Source organism: Giraffa tippelskirchi, chromosome 9 (assembly GCF_054371585.1).
Source record: "Giraffa tippelskirchi isolate mGirTip1 chromosome 9, T2T-mGirTip1v1.2.pri, whole genome shotgun sequence".
Lineage (NCBI taxonomy): Eukaryota > Metazoa > Chordata > Mammalia > Artiodactyla > Giraffidae > Giraffa > Giraffa tippelskirchi.
This window is the reverse complement of record NC_137283.1, coordinates 138,755,096-138,774,071: the sequence shown is the minus strand read 5'-3', so window position 1 is coordinate 138,774,071 and position 18,976 is coordinate 138,755,096. Positions and strand designations below refer to the sequence as shown.

The 18,976-nt window shown below is 43.3% G+C and overlaps 1 protein-coding gene across 8 annotated transcripts in view; it reads left to right on the top strand.

The window, feature by feature from the left end:
* MAP3K5 (mitogen-activated protein kinase kinase kinase 5) overlaps positions 1-18,976 on the top strand; it is a 248,939-nt gene that overhangs the window by 23,184 nt on the left and 206,779 nt on the right. For 2 of the 8 annotated variants that reach the window (XM_081528863.1, XM_081528862.1), the window contains one exon: positions 6,526-6,580. The exons of 2 other annotated variants lie outside the window; for them this stretch is intronic. Coding sequence is in view for 4 of the 6 variants with exons in the window: in XM_081528859.1 (XP_081384985.1) it covers positions 7,366-7,461; positions 7,705-8,356 (748 nt within the window). In the remaining 2 variants the exon portion in view is untranslated. Of the gene's footprint in view, positions 1-6,525; positions 6,581-7,263; positions 7,462-7,557; positions 8,357-18,976 lie in introns of those variants that run through there. 4 more of the 8 variants (XM_081528856.1, XM_081528855.1, XM_081528859.1 and 1 more) reach the window with 3 other exon arrangements.

Sequence of the window (18,976 nt, the reverse complement as noted above, 5' to 3'; positions counted from 1 at the left end):
AGTAACTATTGATCATCCATATCTGAATCCAAATTCACTGAGTTGCAAAATGAACTGGTCCTCGCATCACAATGAAAAAAGCAGATGTGATGTGATGGTCTTATCCTCCCATTACAATAAAGAGCACAAGCTCTATATTGGAACCCTGGTCTTGTTACTAACTCCTTATCTGACATTGGGGTCTTTCCTGGTGGCTCAGATGGTAAAGCATCTGCTCTCTATACAGGAGATCAGGGTTCGATCCCTGAGTCAGGAAGATTCCCTGGAGAAGGGATTGTCTATTCACTCCAGTATTCTGGCCTGGAGAATCCCATGGACAAAGGAGCATGGCAGGCTACAGTCCATGTAGTTGCAAAGAGCTGGACACGACTGAGCGTCTAACACTTTCACTACTTCACTTCACTTATCTGACATCGGGTAGCCTTTTCCCTCTGGGTTCCTGGAGTCCTCATCATAAAAATGTGAGATATGCCTGTAAAGCAGTTAGCATGGTGAGATGGGCACCTGTTATTTTTCCAAATGGAAATGGCTCTAAGACACATTTGATCATGTTATTACTAGAAAATGAACTTGGCATCAGTTACAGTGTAAGTAACTTATTATGCAAAAATTAAAATGAGTCCTTTGATTACAAATTTCCCACTATCTAGATATTACTCACTGCATCTCCTGAGTATTTTAACCTGCTTTATGGTCCTCTGTATTTCTTGGGATTAGTTATTGAATCTCAGCTTCAGATTCTGGGGTTTTGTTGAGATTCACACCTACTGTTTTTGGTATGACTACCTCATAATTGGTGGTCTGTTTTTCTATCAGGAAGCACATGATAATTCTGGTTATCTCTCCTTTAGGGATATTAGTAACTATTGATCATCCATACCTGAATCCAAATTTACCGAGTTGCAAAATGGGAAAAATTCTAACTACCTTAGACTCTACATGTGTTATATGAAATATTTCTATAAAGATAACATTCCCTCATCGACTGTCTCGGAGAAGGCAATGGCAACCCATTCCAGTACTCGTGCCTGGAAAATCTCATGGACGGAGGAGCCTGGTAGGCTACAGTCCATGGGGTCGCTAAGAGTCGGACACGACTGAGCGACTTCACTTTCACTTTTCACTTTTGTGCACTGGAGAAGGAAATGGCAACCCACTCCAGTGTTCTTGCCTGGAGAATCCCAGGGATGGAGGAGCCTGGTGGGCTGCCATCTATGGGGTCGCACAGAGTCGGACACGACTGAAGTTACTTAGCAGCATCCACTGTCTAAATACTACCCAGTAGTATTTTCATTCTTTACACATTTCATTTCGGTACAAGAACTGGTATTCTACTGAATACTTAAACACAGCACATTAGAGCTTTAAACGATTTTCAGTTTAACCTAATCCAGCACTTTTTTATGGATGAAAAAATAAACTCAAAGAGGTTATATCAGTTTTCCAATTTCTAAAAGTTCACGGCAGTTAGTAGAGTCTCAGCAGGATACAAGCCAATTTGTTTTTCAGTCGCTAAGTTGTGTCCAGTTCTTTGCGACCCCATGGACTATAGGATGCCAGGCTTCCCTGTCCTTCTCTATCTCCTGGAGTTTGCTCAAACTTATGTCCATTGAGTTAGTAGACCATTCAACCATCTCATTCTCTGTTGCCCCCTTCTCCTGTCTTCAATTCTTTCCCAGCATCAGGGTATTTGCCAATGAATCAGCTCTTTGCATCAGGTGGCCGAAGTATTGGAGCTTCACCTTCAGCATCAATTCTTCCACTGGATATTCAGGGTTGATTTCTTTTAGGATTGACTGGTTTGATCTCCTTGCTGTCCAAAGAAGAGTAAACACTGACATTTTAGGAATCAGTGAAGTAAAATGGATGGGAATGGGTGAATTTAGTTCAGATGACAATTATATCTACTACAGTGTGCAAGAATCTCTTAGAAGGAGTGGAGTAGCCCTCATAGTCAATAAGAGTCCAAAATGCAGTACTTGGGTGCAGTCTCAAAAATGACAGAACGATCTCGGTTTGTTTCCAAGACAATTTGAGGTGGGTTTATCCCTGGTGGCTCAGATGGTAAAACGTCTGCCTACAATGTTGGAGACCTAGGTTCAATCCCTGGGTTGGGAAGATCTCCTGGAGAAGGAAATGGCAACCCACTCCAGTATTCTTGCCTGGAAAATCCCATGGACGGAGGGGCCTAGTAGGCTACAGTCCATGGAATCGCAAAGAGCTGGACATGACTGAACGACTTCATTCACTATTTATAAAAAGACTAATTGCAAAGGTGTAGCGGAGTTACAGAGAAGCTTTAAAGAGCTGTGCAGGAACTTGGAGCTAGCAGCTTCAGAGCCATCATCATTTCTAGGTGTCAAAGGACAAGGTGAGAGACAAGTATGAAACCGTGTACTTCCTGTAGGATCTGCCACCTTGAGAAAAGCAACGACTTCCTATTGAGCAATATGGACAGCCTGACATAACTCATGAGTCATAATATCCGTCCTTCCTCATATCCCCTGCCTAGACTCCCCATTGACCAAACCCGGTTGGTAAACAGAAAGCAAGGAAGCCCATTGATTTAATTTATACAGGTTAGCCTCCGGAGGCAGACTATGCAGATACGAATGGAGAGTGGATCTAGAGAGGAGAACTCAGGAACAGGGCGCTGAGGCAGGATTGGATTCAGATTCTTGCTCCTACCCTACCATTCTTCCATGCATTCAAATGTTTGTCTACATCCATGGATTTTATATTAGTAATTCATGGTCCAGGATAATGTCATCTTCCTCTGGAGTGAATTTTGTTTGTTGAATGCCTGGAATTTTCTTAATCCAGTTTCAGAGTTTGCAATTTTTTTCCTGGGTTGCTCAGATGTCTGGAGGAAGAGTTGTTATCCATGAAAGGGTCATTTTGTGTCTAGTTCACACCTACTTCTAAACTATATCATCCTTGCTTTTTTTGCACCCTTCCAGGTGTCAAAAATGTAGTTCGGCCTCCCAGTTGCCTAATTCGGGTTCATAAAAATTGTCAGGCCAAAAGCAACCCCCACTGTAGGCACACCCTCTGAATCCCTGTCCTTTCTTCGAGAATCTGGTCAGATAGCTCCTCATTCTCTCATTAGTTCTTTGATACCTCTATTTTAAATTTTGTCCAGCATTCTTAGTCTTCTCTGGTAAGAGGGTTGATCAGTATTATCTAAACTGGTCATAATCAGAAGCAGAAATCTCTCCTTTATATTTCTCTAGCTCTTTTTCAGGAAAAAATTTTACCTTACCTGTAGGTGTTCTCCAAGGTGTCCCAAGGATAATCTCCAAGAGAAGTGTGGATTCTGCTGCTGCTGCTGCTGCTAAGTCGCTTTAGTCGTGTCCGACTCTGTGCGACCCCACAGACAGCAGCCCACCAGGCTCCGCCGTCCCTGGGATTCACCAGGCAAGAACACTGGAGTGCGTTGCCATTTCCTTCTCCAATGCGTGAAAGTGAAAAGTGAAAGTGAAGTCGCTCAGTCATATCCGACTCTTAGTGACCCCATAGACTGAAGCCTGCCAGGCTCCTCCATCCATGGGATTTTCCAGGCAAAAGAGTACTGGAGTGGGTGCCATTGCCTTCTCCGGATGGATTCTGAATGAGGACATAATTTCAACCAGTAAACTTCAGCTCTACTGCCATGCTTTTTTTTTTTCATGAAATGTTCTATATTATACATCACAGCTGCCAATCTGCTTTCTGAAGTTTTCAGCTTCTTAATGACACCACAGATTTAGGGCACAGGGTGGAGTTAGACTGACATGTGACTGCTGAGGTGGAAGTGTGAGTCTGAGGGCCATTGAACACAGAGAATTTTCCCAGTGTATCATAATTACAGAAACTGTGGTTAGGAGTTTGTACTGATTCAGAGAAAACACATGTAGCTTAATGGTTTGCAAGATCCTTCATCTCTGACTCAGGCTCTTGTGCCTTTTTAAAGTGTAAAGATGTCACAGGGGAATTCCCTGATTGTCCAGTAGTTCTAGCTCTATGCTTCTACTACAGGGGGCATGTGTTTGATCCCTGGTCAGGGAACTAAGATCCCACATGCTCAGTAAGGCCAAAATAAATTTTAAAAATTAAAAAATAAAGATGTCACAGACTATTCATGATATTATAATTCTATCATTTATTCAGCACGGTTTAATCTTTGCCAAGAGCTTCTAAGGAGGCCTCTATTTGTGGTAAGGATCTAAACAATATGTTACTTCTCTATTTCCTTGAATTCTTTTTGTCCCTGATGCAGGATGCCAATTTGTGAGCTTGCAATAAACAATATAATCCCCTCAATTCCTCTTTAAGTTAATATAACTAGAAAGCATTGCATCTGACATATTCCTCTGAAATGCCTTCACTGAATTAATATTTAATATTATGACCTTGGCTTTAAAAATACTAAATCTAAGTTTGAAAAACATATATACTTGTTACAAATCCATACTCAACTGCATTGTATTGCCCAGTGTCTTCCATATCAGAGTCTATGTAATAAAGTCTTTATAGAATTCAGTGCCAGATTAAGACTTGACTCTTCATATGAATATGTGTACTTTTATGTACACATGTATTTTCTTTTTAAGTACATTTTTATGTACTTTTATGTGTTTTCTTTTTGACAGTCAAAATTTAGCAATTTTGACAGAGCTAAATTTAGCAATCAAATTTTTAATTTATCCTAGCTGCTTGATACCTTTTACTAGCTTCTTTGTTCATTTCTGATACTTTAAAATTATATTTACCTTGCTTTGTACATAGCATTTAATACTTTTTGGAATTAAGAGTATATAATATTCCTACTTATCTACCTGAGGATGCAGAGAAAGGGGAAAATCTGTCACCTGAAGTAAAAGCTAGTTAGCTAGAAGACACCTGTCCATTTCAGGTTTAAAGTTTTCCCTTTTCTCTCTCCAAGAGTAAACCTGGAAGCCCAAGCCAGGCAATGATTTCTCTCCTGTCCACTACTACCATGTTAGATGTGCTTTTGGATTAGAAAACCCTGCTCCTTATATACCGATGAATTGCAAAAAGCAACTTCTGGGTGATCCAATTAGAAAAAGGCTTTCATTCCTCCAGACCCACATGCCCTGAGGCAGGCATGGCAAACTTAAGGCTATGGAGATTTGAGCACCACACCCATGCCCTCAGCATGGTGTCCCTGCCTACACACAGGATTCAATTTGAGTTGTGAACTGAACCATTTGAATTTATACACTCTGAACTGTTTATCAGCTACGAAAATGAAAATTTCATCTGGATTCATCTAAAACAGGTTGTGTAAGATTAATCAGCTAAACCATGCCCGTTTAGGTGGGAGAGCCTTGGGACCAAGAACTGCTTTTTCTTCCAGCATTGTATTGGAGTTTGGGTGCCAGTAATCAGTAACATTTTTGAAGATATTAAATCAATTCTAAATAAAGTGACCAAAGTAAAACAAACTGTGTATGAATGATGGCTCTGAAAAAATCTGGAAGGGAAGCAAAGGTGACATAGTCTAAAAATGATTGTTTTTAGAAAATAGCTTTATGAATACTCTTGGGCCTTATTTGTGTAGTCAAATGCTATTTGAGAATTTGGGCATTCTAATTTTCCAGATATGGTCCCAAAGACTCTCCTGCATTTATTGTTTTGGGTCAGGATGGGGTAGAGGATTGTATACTTTCACAGAAGTTTGGAGGTTTGACAAGTTGTTGGAAATATTAAAGTATATTTATTAGTAATCCACCCATGTTTTGTTTCTGTATGATCAGCGATTCATTAAATATCTGTTTTCCTATGGTATCAAGTTCAAAAGCAGATGTGGATCACATAGATTTCAGTTTCCCTACTAGAAGTTTACTTTCATTATTTTACAAATCTTTAGAAAAAGCTAAGGTCACTTGGCTTCATTGAGGATACAATTGTGCAGATACAATTGTTCAGCTGTTAGGTGTTACCCCACATTATTTCCTTTCTTCTTTTAACCCTTTTCTACTCAACTGTTTTATCCTCCTTTCCCCCTGTTGTTTAGTTGCTACGTTATGTCTGATACTTGCAACCCCACGGACTGTAGCTTGCCAAGCTCCTCTGTCCGTGGGATTTCCCAGGCAAGAATACTTGAGTGGGTTGCCATTTCCTTCTCACCCACTCAGGGACAGAACCCATCACTCCTGCACTGGCAGATGGATTCTTCACCACTGACCCACCAGGGAAGCCCCCCTCCTTCTCGCCTAGCTTGCATTAATTTGCAGTATTCTTTTACCTTTTTCATAGAACTTAATCATCTCGGTTCCTGGAGATGGAAAGTCCAAACCTGTTACTTTATTTCACTGTAGGTTCCATTGGTTCTCCTAAATTTATAGCATTCTGGAGAAGTTCTCTGAGAACTTACACATGTTTTTCTTCCCAAATAAGTAGATACTCTTTGATTGCTCTTAAGTAAGCCAGGCATTCCCCGCTCCCCACCCCCACCCCCACCCCCAGTGCAATTAAAAAAACATTGAAGTAATTGCTTAATTTCCCTCTTTCATCTGGCAGATAGATGATGATTTGCCAAGTCCAGGATAGAACCTGCAATTGTTTTCTATCTCAAGTAAGTATACGGTGCGTTGGGGGAAATTTTATGAACTCAAATGGACTGCAAATGCTATACCGTTCAGTACTTGGAGCTAATCAATTATTCACGACAGCAGAGCTATTGAAAACCTGAAAACGTCAAGTACCAGGGGTAGACCCGATAAATTCAGCCTGCCACTTCCGGACAGCCACTGTCACCAATAAACCACTCTCCAGTTGAGGCCGCCTGCAGGGGCCGTAGTTAAAATCCTCGGGCCCTGGGCCACGCGGGCCTCCCCACGCTGCCCTCTTGCTCCCCGCGCCGCACATGGGACCCGACCGCACGGCGGAGCTAGGCCGGCACCGGCCGGAGGAGGGCGCCGTGGTCACGGGGAACGTGGAGCGTGCCTCCTGGCGCTGGCTGAGAGGACCCGAGTATTCGCGAGAGAGACTTTTTTTTTTTTGCGCCATCCTGTAGTCGCGTGCGCTCCGGGCCTTTGCCTACTCCAGGTTGTCGTGGGTGGGGAGCCCAGTGGGTGACGGAGCAGAACCTTGGCCTCGCGCGGTGCTCCAGACTGGGCTGCGGTCCGGGAGCCGCGACGCGGTCGGTTTCGTCCGGACTCGAGCTTCCCAGCAGCGCCCTCCCCCGGGGCGGGCCCAGACTTTCGGTGCCGCGACGAGTGGGCGGCAAAAAGCCGGTGGCGGACCGGGCGAGCGGCTGCAAGGAGCGGCGAGACTCGAGCGGCCGGGCTGGTGCCGGGACGAAGCGGCCGCGGCGATCGGAAGAGAACGGGGCCGGGGCAGGAGGAGGAAATAGAGCCGATGAAGGGGAGCTGCCGCCGAGGAAGGAGGCGGATCCTTTCGGCGGCCGCTGCCGCTGTTCCGGGACGCGATCCAGGGAGTCTGCCCGCCCGCGAGGTGCTGGCCAGGTAGCTCCCCACCCAGAGGGCGCCCTCCCCGGCCCCTCCTAGGGCGCCGGGCTCGGAAGGAGCCGGGACCGCGTTCCTGGGTGGCCAGGGCGCACCGCACCCCGAGAGCGGCGCCCTTGAGCCGCACCGCGTAGCAGGTTCGCGAGCCGACTTGTCCGCCGGCCAAGAAAAGGAAGCGCTGTCCCTTCCCGCTCAGCCCGGCTCCCCACCCCTTGTACTCTACACCCTGCAGCGGGCGAGCGGCGCGGCCACGGAGGCGCCGAGGAGGGGCGAGCCGCCGCCGGGCAGCGGCGTCCCTTCGGGGGAGAGGGCGCCGGAGAAGAGGCGGCGGCGCGGCGCGGAAGGCGCGACGCGGGATGGCAGCTACTTAGCCCGGCGCGCGCGGAGCAGCCCCGAGCTGTGGCTGGCCAGACGGTGCGGCTGGGCGGGCGACGCCGCCGCGGCAGCCCGGCCAGGAGAGATGAGCGCGGAGGCGGGCGAGGGCATCACTTTCTCCGTGCCACCCTTCGCCGAGGGCGGCAGCTACCGGAGGGGAGGAGCGGCCACGGCGGCCGAGGACGAGGAGAGCCAGCTGCCACCGCCGCCACCGGGCAGCTTCTGGAACGTGGAAAGTGCCGCCGCTCCCGGCGCCGGGTGTCCCGGTGCCACCTCCGGGAGCAGCGCCACCCGGTGCCGAGGCAACTCTGGGGGCGGAGGCGGCCGACGGACCACGGTGGCCTATGTCATCAACGAGGCAAGCCAGGGGCAGCTGGTGGTGGCCGAGAGCGAGGCCCTGCAGTGCCTGCGGGAGGCGTGCGAGACGGTGGGCGCCTCCTTGGAGACCCTGCATTTTGGGAAACTGGACTTTGGGGAAACGGCGGTGCTGGACCGGTTTTACAATGCAGGTGCGTGCGATTTTACAATGCAGGGCCCCAGCCTCCGCGGTCAGGGGCCACCGCAGGGGGAAAGCTGTTGTCCCCCCCCCCCGCCCCCGCCCCCGCCCCCATAGGAAAAATCGATCCGTTTCTGGGCAGCAATCGAGCATCTCACTTATTTACTTCTTGCCCCACCTTAGGGGCAGAGAGCGGCGCTGCGTGACTGCTCGGGTCGCTCGCAGCGCGGGGCAGAGAGTCTGACCGCCCGGCCTCCGTCCCGCGCTGGGAGTCCCGGGGTGCGTGTGGTCCTCTAGAAGAACTTCTGTTCGCCTGCAGTGCGAGTTATTTGGCCCAGTCAGCCCTGCTCTAGTCAGTGTTTTGGTTTCTCTTCTGTTAGGTTTGGCCCACATTTTCCTTCTATATATACCTGTGCCTGTTTTAGAAGATGTCCTCATTTTTTTCCGTGTACTTTTGAGAGTACAAAAATTCTGACTTCTGCCACGCAGCCAGCTGCACGCAGAGCGGATCTGTGTGAATTTGCATGTTATGTCTTCCCAACTCCCTTTCCCTGAAGTTTAGTGGCTTGATTTCCCATCTCTTACCAATTTGAATTTTCAAGTAATTACTTTCAAAACCAACTTTGGTAACTTGACACTAAACTTGCGTGATATCTCTGTTGGAATTTTGGTGAAAAAGAGCAGAGTCTGTTTTTCATAACCCCATATACCCTGATGGGCTGGCAAGTATATAATTTAACATTATGTAAAACGCTGATACGCAGTTTTAATAACTAAGTTAGATTGGCCATTAAAGTGTGCCCATTAAAGTGACTGCTAGAGTAATTCATGAAAAAAAATCTTTTCAGCCTATTACAGATTTCAGAAAGTGTCACTGCAATTCAAGTGACTGAAGCAATTTGCTATCTGTTAACAAATGTTAATAGATAAAAGCATGTTATTGAAATTAACTTTTAGCACCCTGTACAGCCAATGTTGAGAATATATGCATATTTATTTTTTTTATAAGTGTGGGCATAAAATTTGATTTAATAGTGCTTTCAGACAATAAGTTTCTTGCATTGTGATCACATAGAAGGTTTTATATTCCAATCTTGTTCCCAGTTCTGATTCTCTTCAGTCTTTTCAGAACACCTGAAGAAGGCTTATGTCAGTCTTGGAATTCAGCCAAAAGTGAATATTTTAAGAACAAGAAGAACTTCATGTTAAGGAAGCCAGATTAAATAAACTAGGACTTTCTGTTTCTGGTGTATTTTACCATCTTAGTCTTCATAACTGGACATGGGTAGAATATAGTTTAGCTTGGTTCTTTGTGTGACTTGCTGTAAAAATTACATAAATATAACATTTCTAAAAATTACAGCATTTTAATTTTTGGATTATAACTTGGAAAAAGCTTTAAAGAACTGAAAGATATATGAGGAAAACACCCAATGAAATGCTAAATCTATTTTTATTGCTGTGATAGATTGGGTATTTTTTTATAAAAATAATCTTTAAGCTAATTTGAAAGACTTTCCTAACAAGGTTCACATAATGTTTATTCTCCAAATACTATTTCTGGGAAAGGGAGAGAGAAAGATTAGAAGGTACCAGACATTTGAAATGTATCTCATTTAATACTCCAAACAAGCCTATGAGGAAAGTACTTAGCTATCTTCTTAGATGAGATAACCAAGGGCTCCATCACTGGCTCAAGGTCATGGGTAATAACTGGTCAATGGAGGGTCCCACTTTGGGTGCCTGACTCTAAAAGGTCCGGCTTCACCCTTGCTACCTCCATTTAGCTGGACTGATTTATTCTCAGAATTAAGAGAGGGAAGCATTGAACTCGTGATAGAGAGCTGGCAGGGACCTTGTGAGCCATTATGTGCAATGTGGAATAGTGGGGAGGAGGACATACTCGAGGGAGACTAGTGTTTCTGGGCCAGCTCTGTCCCATCCCACTGAGCTCAACCTAGGCAGCTCCTAGTTTCACCCCCGGAGAAGGAAATGGCAACCCACTCCAGTATTCTTGCCTGGAGAATCCCAGGGACGGCGGAGCCTGGTGGGCTGCCGTCTATGGGGTCGCACAGAGTCGGACACGACTGAGGTGACTTAGCAGCAGCAGCAGCAGTTTCACCCCTGCCTGTGACGTGAACCCTCAGGTCTCTCATTCAGCAAGAAAACGTTGAAGGTGTGACAGAATGAAAATGGTATCGGTTTTGTTTTTCTAAACTGGGGGAGGCCAAGATGAACAGGAGTAGAACTAGACTTCTGATTTCTGATTGCTTGTCCTCTGTAAAGGGCCAGAGGCATAAACGTTTTAGATTTCGCTGGAGGTGTCTCTCACACCACCTCAGCTCTGCAGGTGTAACTCAAGAGGAGCCATAAAGAGGACCTGAATAAATCATCATGGCTGTATTCCAACAAAACTTGGTTAATGGATGTTGTCAAATTTATGAAATTTATATCTCATATTATTCACAAAGTGATATTCTTTTGATTTTTCTTTTTTTTCTCAACCACGTAAAAAATAGAAAAACCATTCCTAGCTTGCAGGCCTTGCAAAAACAGGCCTGGTAAGGTTTTGGCCCCATGCTGACCTCTTCTCTACATCTACTACTGCCACTTGAAAGTTGAATCATTATGACATAGTGGGAAGAACTTTATCCCTCCAGTTTGGTCTGAGTCTTTATCCTGGCTCTGCTCTAAACCATGTAATTGTGAGCGAGGTCCTTTGTCTCCTTCAGTGGCCTAAACAATTGGACCAGGGATGGAGGGAGAGAGGGGAGACGAAACTAAATTTCTAGGATTCTCTCATGTAATCCTATGAGTTTGCAAAGGAAGGCAGCAAGGTGTGCTAGGACAGAGCATCTGAACAAGAGTTTCACGATCTGGATTCTGGTCTTGGTTCTTCTCTAATCTGGAGCAAGTTATTTAACATCTCAGAGAAGTGTTGTAATAACTGGTCTCTGAGATTCCCTCCAGCCCTAAATTCTGTACTTTAAAATTATAACAGTATTGATTTGAAAAGGAATCACTTCAGTTCATGAAGATGAATGAACTGCTTGTATGAATAATGTTGCCATCTCCAGGAGCTCAGGGTTGGTGAGCAGCACAGATTCAAGTGCAGATTCCTGGTTGTGAGGGTCCTCGCGGAATGCCTTGGGCTTCCAGGAAATAGCCTCTAGAATCAAACTGGAAGGAGGGTGGGTCAGAGGTGACTCCTAACCTGAGATAGAATGGTAAACAAGGAGAATTTAGCAAGGGCCTCAACATTTAAAATGGAATGTTGGCGTTGAAGTAGTTTGATTGCATTTTTAGAAGCTTCTGCTCTCTATGTGTATGGGGGTTTTCTAAAGAATAGATTGCAGTTACAGGTTTTCACTGATTTTTCTTATTTGATTATTGTTCAACTATAATCAAGTTTGTTCTTTGACTACCCTTGTCATTCTCTCTTTCATTTCCATCCTGAAACTAATGTTCTATCCAAGATTTTATGAAAGTTCATCATATATACAAGACTATCACTCAGAGATGTCAGTTGACAGGCTAATAACACCCCTTTCCAGACCCCTGCATTATAGACAGTAAATTTCTAGAAAAGCTAAGAGATGTCAGTGATACAAATGTCAGTGATAAAGATGTTAGTGATGCAGAGCTATTCCACTGAGGTAGACAGGCCCCCAAATGGCAGGGACTCAAAATTAAAAAAAAAAAAACCACATTACTTTTGCAAAGTATAGCTGGGATAGACTATTATTCCCCTACTTGCTTATGAGAAAACTGAACCATAAAGGAGTTATATTCATTCATTCAGCCTAAATGATTTAAGGTTGCTGCTTAGAACCAGAAGCACACTTTTTCTTAGAAACAGTATTATAGATGGTGGTTAGATTTGGGTCTAGCCTGTAAGAGCCCTCCTTAACTCAGTGTACTTGAAGTCTGGAGCTCCTTTGTCTATTTAAGCAGTAAAATTATGTTGCTGGCCAACCTAAAACTGAGACTTTGAGTCCATCTTGCCCTGAGTTAGAATTGGTGACTTGTGTTCACCTAGCTTCTGGTAGCGTCTTGGCTGGATGTAGGAGTATCATTTTGGATTGGTGGTGTTGGAAGGAGAGGCTGTGATGAGGCAGGGGACAAAGGAAGGCTTGGGAAGCTTCGGGGAGAGGAGGGAGGCTGGACAGTGAGGGAGGAAGAAGGATGTTCAGCGAAGGAGGAAGCGATGCTGGCAGGGGGATCCAGGAACACTTTCACCTTCATCCCCTCCAAACCTATTTATGGTCCTTGAGTTCCAGCTGATGTAAGACCCAGGAACAGTGTTCTGTTCATGGCCACCTCACTCCTTCTCAGGGGGCTCACAATTGGATGGCTGCCGGCTTCTCCCTTCCCTGCCTCCACACCGTCCTCCAACCCCCCACCCCAACTACCATTGTATCCCCTGGCCTTTTCTTAGGCAGGCTCTCTGTAGATTGCAATCTCTTACTCAGCCTATCACCCAGTAGCAGCAGTGGGGAACAGGAAGGAAACATATACAGGTCGAAATTTTAAGAATTTAGCCTTTATATTTTCATCTGTGTAGTGTTCCTGCCTTACTTGTGATAACAGTCTCCTATTTGGCCATGTCACCTGACAGGCATCTGAACTTTCTGGGTTTGGTTTCACTTGCTTCCAGCACAGCTCCCTAGGACTTCCAATCTTGTTTGATAACAAAAGAAAGCAAACATAACCTTTGTATCCTGTATATCTCAGAATGAGAAGTTCCTGAGAGTCTTCCAGCCCACTTCTGCATCTTCTGGTTTTAAATCCAGTGAGGCTTTTATCCATACTGTCTCATATACTTGGAGGGAGAAGGTTGTTTCAGTATTTCCTAAATAGTGGTTCCCATGAACTGGTTTTTAACAAATTGAAGACTGACATGAATTTGTCATGATTTAATTTTTCCAAGTAAGTATATTAAAAAGAAAAAGAAAACTCGACAACCAGCCAACCACTGCCACTATTTCTTAAAAAGACATTTTTTTAATGTTAAATTAGGGAAACAAATCTTAAAGAATAGCTTTTTACATACAGTAAATATATGGGAAATGCATTATTTATTATTCTTTTTCCCATTTCGTCATGATGGATGAAAACTCTTTCATGCCAATCAGCAGAATGGTGTCTGAGAACCTCTGATCTAGACCACCTACAGCCCCTTCCCACTTTCAGTCAGTCTTTCTTCAACCAAGGAACAAACCTTAGAAAATTATCAAAAGAGAAAATGTCGGCAAACTCATAAAAAAAAAAAAAAAGGTCTAGTTTAGGAAGGGGTTAAAAAAAAATTATCCCAGTGGAGCCACGCTCATGTTTTTGCTGGCATATCTTTGCCCACCCTGTGGGAGCCCAGAGCACTGTGCCTCCTCTTGCTTTCTTGGAGGCAAAATTAAAATTTTCCAAAAAGGATTTTACTAGAAAATTGGAAAAAAGCCAAAGCTAAAAAGAAAACTCCAAAACACAAAGTACATTTGTTTGTAGAGCACTCATTTCTTACCCCAAATAGTCAAGTGCAGATTGTCATCACTGATCCTGCTTCCCAGGCTCCTGGTTCCTTGGCTCAACTTGGTCACCTTTGGTCTGCTTCAGAGAGTCGTCAGTTGAGAGTTACAGTCAGTTCCACCTCTAGGTGAAGCCTAATTATAGGCACACAACTTGGCTTTGTCTCACCAGTGGCCTTGGCTGCTGCCAGCCTTCTGGGAGTCCTCTGCTACGAGTTAGTTCCCCTCTGGTGGCTACAGGGACTGTCCCCTGCTTCCTGTTTTGGAGGCCTGGTTAGCAGCCTGTTCAGTTCCTGTTTCTAGTTTGCAGGATAAAACTGGTTCACTGCTTCTTTGTGGAGCAGTGGGAGATCTACAAGCACAAAGCCCAACGAATATGCGAGTTTCCACCAACAGGTACCAACTGGTTCTGCTTTGCAGGTAGTTGTCCCAAGTGTTCCCTTCAAGTAGCACCCCACTTTGCCTGAGTCTGGATGAGAGTTGAGACTGTAGTAAGTGGGGTGGGAGTGGACAATGTTGTAGGAACTACAGCTGTTGTGGGTATCAGGAAGAAACCAGTCACCAACAGCCTTGGAAAAGGTACATCTTGAAGAAAACCGCCTCACTGTCCTGTAAACTGGATATAGTTAAGTAGGAAAACTGGCTTTGTTTAAGAAAGAGTCCCCGTATTTTCAAGGAGCAAAGTTCAATTTGCAAGTTTTATTAGTGGCATAAAAGAAAAATAGGAAAGCAGAGCAAAATGATAAATTATTTTAAAATCTACTGATGATTCTAATACACTGACTGCTTTCATGGTTTTTATATATTGGCTTTTATCTCTGGCTGGAGATGTTGACTTAAGGAACTCATCAGAATATGTGTCAGATTATTAGCGAAGGAGAGGGTATGAGGCAAAGTGGATTTTTAAAGTCTTGTCGAATTGTACCAGAAAATTTTTAAAGTGAGTACCTAACATCTTAATGTGAGTTTTATTTTGTAATTTTTTTTTCTGAAGAAAACATAAAAACTAAAAGATACAGAATCCAGGCTACCTTGTCTTCTTAGGGGACAGAGAAGAGAGGAGAAAAAATTTAAATGTTCTTAGAGTCTCCTACTAGAAATCCTAGCAGAGCCAACCTGTGTAACTTAAATGCTTCAGGAATTGCACAAGGTAGCAGTAAACATTCCATTACATGCCAGCCTTTTCTGTTACAATAGGTAATCAACAATGGGCAAGGCAATTGCCTTTGATATATGATTCATACAGGAAGCGAGTTATATTCTTTGGTACAGTAAGGTTCTAAAAGTAGTTCTGACCAATTATATTAGTATTTTCCAACACTTTTAATCTCTTCTAAGACCTCTTAAGACACAGAAACCAAGGGGAACTACCCTAGTGAATTACTACTGAATGTCAGGCCATTTGACTATTGACTCCAAACCATGTAAAACCGGGTATTTGCCTGGTGGTGGTTTAGTCACTAAGTCGTGTCCGACTCTTGCTACCCCATGGACTGTAGCCTGCCAGGCTCCTCTGTCCATGGGATTCTCCAGGCAAGAATACTCTGGAGATCTTCCCAACCCAGGAATCGAACCCCGGTCTCCCGCGTTGCAGGCAGATTCTTTATCGACTGAGCTATGAGGGAAGCCCTGTCTTTGAGGAAGCTATCAGAGAGAATTCACTGTCCTTTCAAAATCTTAGTTACCCCTATTTCTTATTTGAAAGTCACCCCCAAAGAATTAAGGAAACCCAGGCTATGACATGTCAAGTACCTCTTGATATCACATTCAGTTCAGTTCAGTCGCTCAGTTGTGTCCGACTCTCTGCAACCCCATGGACTGCAGCACGCCAGGCCTCCCTGTCCATCACCAACTCCCAAAGTTTACTCAAACTCATGTCCATTGAGTCAGTGATGCCATCCAACCATCTCATCCTCTGTCTTCCCCTTCTCCTCCTGCCTTCAATCTTTCTTAGCAACAGGGTCTTTTCAAATAAGTCAGTTCTTCACATCAGGTGGCCAAAGTATTGGAGTTTCAGCTTCAGCATCAGTCCTTCCAATCAGTTTCTTGTGACCAAGATCAGTTTAGAGCTGAGGCTATCAAGGACCAGGAGCGTGATTCCTGCTGTCTCAGGGCCATGGCAGCTCTTACCTACCTCTCAAGTGTTTTCCAGGTTTATAGTTTGTTCACACCCGGGTGTAGGTGATGTCATGTGGCTAGATCAGGGTGATAATGTAAATGTGTGTTGTTTTATGCAATGGAGTCCTCTTTTGATTATCTTATATGCTCCAGAAAATAAATAGATGTGGCAGTATAGTTGCTCTATATGTCACAGTTGAGAAAACTCCTCCTTGGAGAAGGGTATTTGACTTTGGCTGGAATAAATCAACTCGCTGAGTAGGGAGTCAAACTCATGTCTTCAGAATTCCGAATAATCCAAGTGTTTTCCCCTTGCAGTGAAAAACGTTTCAAAACACATATGCTGTTTAAGAGGATCAGTTCTAACATCTTGGTCCATGGTAAGGAGAATTTGAAGAGTTGAGATTTCTCTCTCTCTCTTACACACACACACACACACACACACACACACACACAATCAGGAATGCTGAAATGATTTGCTAATAGATGCCAAACTAACTAATGTGCCTTAAGACAATTCTATAAGTATAAATGTTGGAGTCATCTTTTCTACAGGATGGAAATCAATTGTATCTCTACCAAAGAATATTTCTTTGTATTGCTCTGGACAGATATTATATGCATTACTATCAGTTTTATACAACTTAATGTTTATCCCCAAAGCATTATCACTAGAAGGACAATCACAGCTTTTTTTTTTTTTAAATCAGATAATTCCCAGAGTATGGCTTGACCAGAACCAAGTCAGAATAGACTGATGTGTTGCTTACAGCGTCTGCAAACCCAGCTTTATTCATATACCGGGAAATCATTATTACTAATAGGAACTTCAGTAGTCCAGACATCTTCAAATAGGTTTCTTTTTTGCAAGGAAAAAATGCTTATAATATTTTAGAGGACTGGAAAATTGGCTATAAAACTCTACATACCAAATATGTTACTTTGGTCTTTGTAGTTTAAGACCAGTGAACCAACCAGTGAAGTTGCTCAGTCGTGTTTGACTCTCTGCGACTCCGTGGACTGTAGCCTACCAGGCTCCTGCATCAGTGGAATTTCCCAGGCAAGAGTACTGGAGCAGGTTGCCATTTCCTTCTCCAGGGGATCTTTCTGACCCAGGGATTGAACCCAGGTCTCCCGCATTACAGGCAGTCTCTCTTTACCGTCTGAGCCACCAGGGAAGCCCAGTTTAAGGCCAGTGATACCCAAAGGAACACCATGTGTTACTGTGTGCTGAGTGCCATACCAATCACTCTACATGCCCAATCATATTCCTTATTCAATGTTTATGAGGCAGATGGCATCAATAGATCAGTTTTACATATGGGGAAACTGAGACCCAGCAGAGGTAATCACTTTCCTAGTGCCACTTGATAGAACCAAGTTTTGAATCTGAAGCTGTCTGATCCCAGAGTCTGTTCATTTATTTATTGAGAAATGAGAATGTATTTAACTCATGGGGTTGTAATAGTTGAATAAAAATGAATATGGTTTCCTATCTCATAGCGTATATGGAAATCAGATCCAAATAGATGAGGACTTAAAGCTGAGAGGCAAAATTCAGAGTCTGTTCATTTATAACTATGCTCTCTTGTCTCCTAGAAATAAATTTTCTGTTTGAGAACATTTAAATTACAGCCTTCTCATAGACATTAAAGTTAACTACTTAAAAATCTGTAAGATTTCTTTCTAAGGTCTGCACAGAATTAGGCTGAGTGTAATTTCTGCCTTTTATGATCTTTCAGTTTGCCCATTGAATTCAACAATTTAATAAGTAATTATTTAACAAGCCTATCAAATGTAGGGTGATACTCTAAGTAGTGAATAAGCGAAAAATCCAAGGAAACTCTCATGGACTTCATAATATGGGTGATTTCACTGAATTGGACACATGAGAACAATGTACATGACTGTGAAAATGAATTGAAGATAAAAATCTTACACATCTGTGAACTATGCATTAGGCTCTTCATTTATTTTTATATGAAATCAGTATCATGTTCAAAATTATGTAAATAAGTACTCAATTGTATTAAAAAACCTCTAAGGTCTTTTATAAATATTGACAGAATCTCACTAAGTTGACCTCAAGAAATTATTGTAATTAATTCTTTAACGAAGAAGAATTTTTATATACTGACTCATAGAAACAAGTAGAGTTACTACCTGAGACTTAGAATCTTTTTTCTTATATTTTGTTTTTATAGTAGTGAAATTTGATCTGGCTCAAAATTCTCTTGTATTAGTCCTTTTAGTTTGTGAAAAAAATTGAGGCTATTTTAGGTAATTGCAGCACACCAGTGGTGTAGTATCAATTTAAGATTCCTTAGGCGTATAGTCCATGATTGAATTGTGTTGCTTGTTTGTTGATAATGCCTGGGGTCTATGTATGGTCCATGGTTGACAGGAAATAGTCAGCATGAATGCAGAGTTACTGAATGGCTTGTCCAGAATGAGCATAGTAAACAAACAGAATTCCATTTGGATAATGGAATTTGAAGGGCAGATGTGTATTAGATACAGTGATGCATGCAGAACTGTATCTGCACTACAGTGTACATAAAGATGACTAAGTTTGATATCTGGGCTACCTTTGAAGTTCCTGATCATAGTTATTAATGTATACTTTACATAACCTTTCTAATTGTTTTTGAGTCACACACATACAGTTGATGTATGTTAGCTCTATCAAGACAGTTTCTAGATTTCTAGAAACTGATCTGGGGAAACTAGCTTTGGTTGATCCAGTGAAAATTCAGATCATCAGATCTGGACAGTATGATTTTAGTTTTTTGAAACTAACTCTTGGTCCATTTACTGTTAACTATTTATATACAGTCAGAGTAAGAAAAGATTTCTAGGCCATATAGAGGGGCAGAATCTGGCTTTACAACCTAATGTATCTCTTTATGTGTGTGTGTGTGTGTGTGTGTGTGTGTGTGTGTGTTGTTAGTTGTAAAACAGGATTGGGGTGTAAGTTGCTTGGCTTGACCTAGTGA